This window comes from Calliphora vicina, chromosome 2, assembly GCF_958450345.1.
Source record: "Calliphora vicina chromosome 2, idCalVici1.1, whole genome shotgun sequence".
NCBI lineage: Eukaryota > Metazoa > Arthropoda > Insecta > Diptera > Calliphoridae > Calliphora > Calliphora vicina.
Window position 1 is genome coordinate 87,251,031 of NC_088781.1, and position 5,242 is coordinate 87,256,272.

At 32.1% G+C, this 5,242-nt stretch overlaps 1 protein-coding gene across 1 annotated transcript; it reads right to left on the minus strand.

Annotated features, from left to right (window-relative positions):
• Positions 1–824: 824 nt before the first annotated feature.
• Positions 825–2,825, minus strand: LOC135950637 (uncharacterized). Its single transcript, XM_065500167.1, has 2 exons — positions 1,482–2,825; positions 825–1,418 (listed from the first exon to the last, which is right to left on the minus strand). The coding sequence occupies exons 1-2, from the start codon at positions 2,823–2,825 to the stop codon at positions 825–827; spliced, it is 1,938 nt and encodes a 645-aa protein (XP_065356239.1).
• Between the last annotated feature and the right edge of the window lie 2,417 nt (positions 2,826–5,242).

Below are 5,242 nucleotides of genomic sequence, written 5' to 3' on the forward strand. Positions count from 1 at the left end.
ACAAATATTTATACCCTACACCACCATAGTGATATACCGTATAGTGCCCCAAGGAAGTCTATTGAATTTGGTTAAAATCGGTCTATTATTTCTCCTATCCCCCAAACGATTGTCCTATCTGAAAATAGATAATCCCTCATAAATATCTTAGTTATATAGATATCCAAACCAAATTCAGCACAAATAAGTTTTATATAAGCCGAACTCTCACTACTAAATTTTGTGACGATTGTCCATAATTAGTCATAGTTCCCATACAAGGCCCACTTCCGAAAAGCATTTTAACGAGTATAGATTTCTTAAAAAAGTTGGTATTCAAATAAAATTTAGCACAAATAACTTTCATGTATACAGAAGACATGTCACTTAATTGTATGCCGATTTGTCCATAATTAGTCATAGCTCCCACATATTGCACATTTTAAAAGAAAACATTTTATAATCATATTTTTGATTCTTATGAAATTCTGAACCAATTTATCTTTCTCTGTCTATTTTAAAATACAAGAAAACCAGGTCCATGCGACCAAAAAACTTTGTTCGTACTCATAATGTTTACGGAAGACCAAAAAAAATAAAAATCTTTAATAATAGTTATCAAAGACCAAAAAAAATAAAAATCTTTTATAATGGTTATTAAAGACCTAAAAAAATAAAAATCTTTTATAATGGTTATTGAAGACCAAATAAAATAAAAATCGTTTATAATGGTTACCAAAGACCAAAATAATATTGGTTATTTTTAACTGTTATTCAGGGACCATTTTTCAAAAATTCTTGATAAACAATTATTTCAGGATTTTTTCCAATATTGGTTATAACAGTTATGTCCCTGCAATAAATTCAGGTAGGCTATTCATATACAAAATGAATAAAAGAGGGCCCAAAACAGACCCCTGAGGAACACCAGAGTGAAGAGTTCGCAAAGATGATGTCTGTCCATTGAAAACGACAAACTGAAACCTATCCATCAAATAAGAATAAATAAGACGACATGCTGTACCAGAGAAATGAAACTCATCTCTAAGCTTTCTAACCATGGTAGAAAAATAAATAGAATTAAAAGCTTTAGAAAGATCTAGAGATATAGGCATACTCAATTCACTGGCATTAACATGCCATCTAATGTGATCTGTAATACTAAGAAGCATTGAAGTGGTATTATAGCCTTTACGGTAAGCATGTTGCCCATCATAAATAGTCACTATATTAGACGCAAGTATCTGCTCCTTCATAACATGTTCAAAAACTTTAGATAATACCGGTAGAATTGAAATCGGTCTTAGATCATCAGGACTGTGAACAGCTTTAGCTTTAGAAATTGGAACAACTCGGGCAGTCTTCCAAAGCTGAGGGAAAGTAGATGTCATCAAAATGTGGTTAAATAAATCCAATATCAGATTAGAGACAAGTGGATAAATTTATCTTAACTTAATAAAACGTATTGGAAGATTATCAACTCCAACAGAATGAGACCTCACTTTCTCTAATGCTTCACCCACCTCAAGCTCAGTTATACAGCGAAATGAAAAAGAGTTTTGGCAATCAGAATAATTATCAAAGATAACACCATCAATGTTACTAGAACCACTAACAGAAACAAAAAAGTCATTTAGGACATCAGCATCACCACAGAAGTCCACTGAATCGCTTCCAACACACCCAGCCCCTCTTAAAACTTTCCACAACCCTGCCGTATCTAAACCCGAAAATAGTTTAGAAAAATGTTTCCTCTTAGTCCTGCGTACAATACTTTTGGCCTTATTTCGATACCTACAATACATTCTCCAGTTCTCTTCAGAACGATAAAGTCTAAAATAACGATATGCTAGGTCCCTAAGAGATCTTGCAAACATAACTTCCCTAGAACTCATCCAATTATTATCAGCACAACAAATTTTTTTCCTGACAACAGGAACAAAACTCAGCAATGAATTAAAAAGTGAAGAAATAATAGAGCACTGATCATCAACATTACTACCATTAAAGTCCTCAAAATTAAAAGCTTCAAAAAACCTCACCAAGCCATCCCAGTCAATAGAGTCAAAGTCCCTAAATTCAAAATACTCATCTATCTGTTCCACACTAAACAAAAATGAACCAAATATTAAAGCATGATGTGAGATAAATGGGCACTGTAGTTGATCAGAAAAACTTAACATTGATATATCACTGACCAACCAAAAGTCAATTAAAGATGTAGAACCATGAGCAACATCGAAATGGGTAGGTCTAGAGTTATGAACTACGAACAAATTGTTTCTCAAACACAATGCTCTCATGCTACAAGATCTCACAGTGTCAAACATATTACAGTTGAAATCCCCAACAACTACAACATTCGAGTATTTCAAAAACACTTCATAATGTAAGTTCTCGAAGGAAACTAAGTCACCATGAGGCAAGTAAACAACACCAAACAGAACCAGGGTATTACCAAAAGAAATTTCTACAAAAAGCGATTCACACGTTCCAAAGTCCGAAACCTTAAAAACTGTTTTACTCTTAAGACCAGTAGAGACATAAATCCCCACTCCTCCACCTCTTGTATTCAAGCGATCATTTCGATAAAAATTTAAACCAGAAATTTGAACAGATCGAGTTGAAATATAAGGTTTGAGCCAAGTTTCAGTTACTCCGAAAACATTCAATACCGAACCACTCAAGATTGATCTCAACTCATCAATCTTAGAATAGTCCGCCGAGGGCCTAAGACTCGGGCAGTTAATATGACCCGCTTTGAAATAACTCATATAGGGATTTAAAACAGATTTAATATAAGGATTGTCACTGAAAGATGGACCAATATTTAAGTTAACCGACATAGAAGTAAAAGAAAAATATTACAGCGGGGAACCAAAAGATGTAAATATGATAAAAATAATAATTTAATAAAATCTTCATTATTCTAAACAAAATTTCTTCGCATAATACACAGCTTCACATTTGAAAAAATAACATTAAATAATAATTTGTAAAAGAAAGCAAAGGTAAAAATAAATGCAAAAATTTATAAAATATGAAAATGTACCAACTTGTTAATGAATAATGCCTAAATAACAACAATAAATAATAAAAGTGGTCATTCAGATAAACACGTAGAGCAATATCACCACCAACAATATCATTAAGTTTAAGAGATCGAGATTTATAATATTCTCTAATAATTTTGTCCCGCAAAAACACACTGTTAAATTTAACCAAAACAGATTTGCGATTATTGAAATAGCACACATGATTAACATCATTGCTCGAGATAGACACATCATATATAGATCCAATTTTAACCACAACAGAAAAAAGGTCATCTATACCGTCTGGCAACCCATTAACAACGATATCAGCACGATTTAGCCTCTTGTGTAAAATATTATTTTCCTCCTCTAGCGCAGTTATCTTTTTACTTGTAGAAGAATCAACATTTCTTATTAATTTACTACAATCGATAATCTCCGATTTCTTTTAAGCAGGTAGCCATTTCGGATTTAAAACTGGATACAGTATCAGCCAGTGCTTGTTTAATAGAGTTTTGTTCTTCATCAACTTTATTTATAAAAGCATCAATCTTGCCATTAAGATTATTTCTTATTTCCTTTTGCAACAAACTTTCAAGTCCAGCTCGCGGGTTTTTATTACAGGAACTACATGACAACGACAACGATTTGTTGACTTTGAGGACATTAAGGGCACCGTCAGAAATACCTGAACATGAAACATGTAACCATAAAGAACATGTCTTGCATTGAATGCTTGCCTGGCGTTTGCTTATATTTTCTTTACAATCACCACACTTAAAAACTTCAGCAGGCGGCGACATTTTGGTTTATGCACAGAAATTTATGTATATATAGCAGCAGATACAAAATATGGCGTCAGATAAAAGCCGACAGGCAAGGAAGACACTTCAAAACAGCAAACAGGTTATAAAAAAATAAGAGTTTGATAATTTTTCATACACAAACTATTATAAACGCGCAATTCTCCACAAATATTTATTTTTTAGGTAATAATTGAGTTTATTTTAATTAAAAAAGTTAACAAATGTTCAGCTGCATAAATAAACACCACTATTCAGGCATAGCGTTGCCAGATCATCAGTTAATTAATAATAATAATCTATATATATAAAAGTGAATGTGTGTCTGTATGTATGTATGTTTATTATTTTTAGTTTGGGATCTATAGACGGCTAAACGGCTGAACCGATTTGCTTGAAATTTTTACAGTATATTTATGTATGTCTGGAAGGAGCTATAGGCTACTTTTTGTTTTGAAATTTTAAGTGGGCGTGGTACCTCACATACAAAGTTAATTTTTAAAATCAAATATTTAGGAAACTATAATAGCTATAGTCCTCAAATTTTGCATGAGCAATTCCACTGTTTGTTTAAATATTTGCGGCAAAAATGGGAGTAGTAGCCACAGAGGGCGTGGCACCTCCCATATGATGATTATTTAAAAAATCTAATATATGGGATACAATAAGAGATAGAATCCATACATTTTGTACGGATATTCTACCATCAATTTTAATATTTAGGACAAGAATGGGCGGACTGAAATAGTGGGCGTGGCACTTCCCAAACAATCTAAATACTAAAATTCATATCTATCTGTATAATTGTAGTATGTAAAGCGTTAAAATTTTGTATGAACTACTTATTTAGGCCAAAAATGGGCAAAATAGCAATAGTGGGCGTGGCACCTCCCATAGATGTGATGAAAAATTATATATAGGGACAGCTATAGCAGCTATCAATATTAATATTTAGTACAGAAATATGCGGACTACCAAAAATATTAAGTAAATGCTAAAATTTGTATGTATACATTTGAAACCCTTATATATATGGGGCATTTCATGTCAAGTGAACCAACTTTTGAAATCGATGTCTTCCGATCGGGATGAAATTTGCACCAAGGTTAGCTCTATTGGATAGTAACTCAGACACAATTTTTCAACAACATCGGTCGAGAACTCTCTGAGTTATAGGGGGTAAAATTTTGACAATTTGGTCAAACAGGGGTTTTTTCTTATCCATGTAACTTATTACCTATTGTTCTTAGCAAAATGTGTCCCAAATAGTATAGATAGCTATTTCTTCGATCTTTCGAAAAAAAATATTTAAAAAAAAAATAAAAAATTTTTAATATTTTTTTTCCGAAATCAAAAACTTTTTTGACGTTTTTTTTAAAATATGCCCTTCTTTTTTTTTTTTTTTTTTTTTTTTTCTTAAAATAA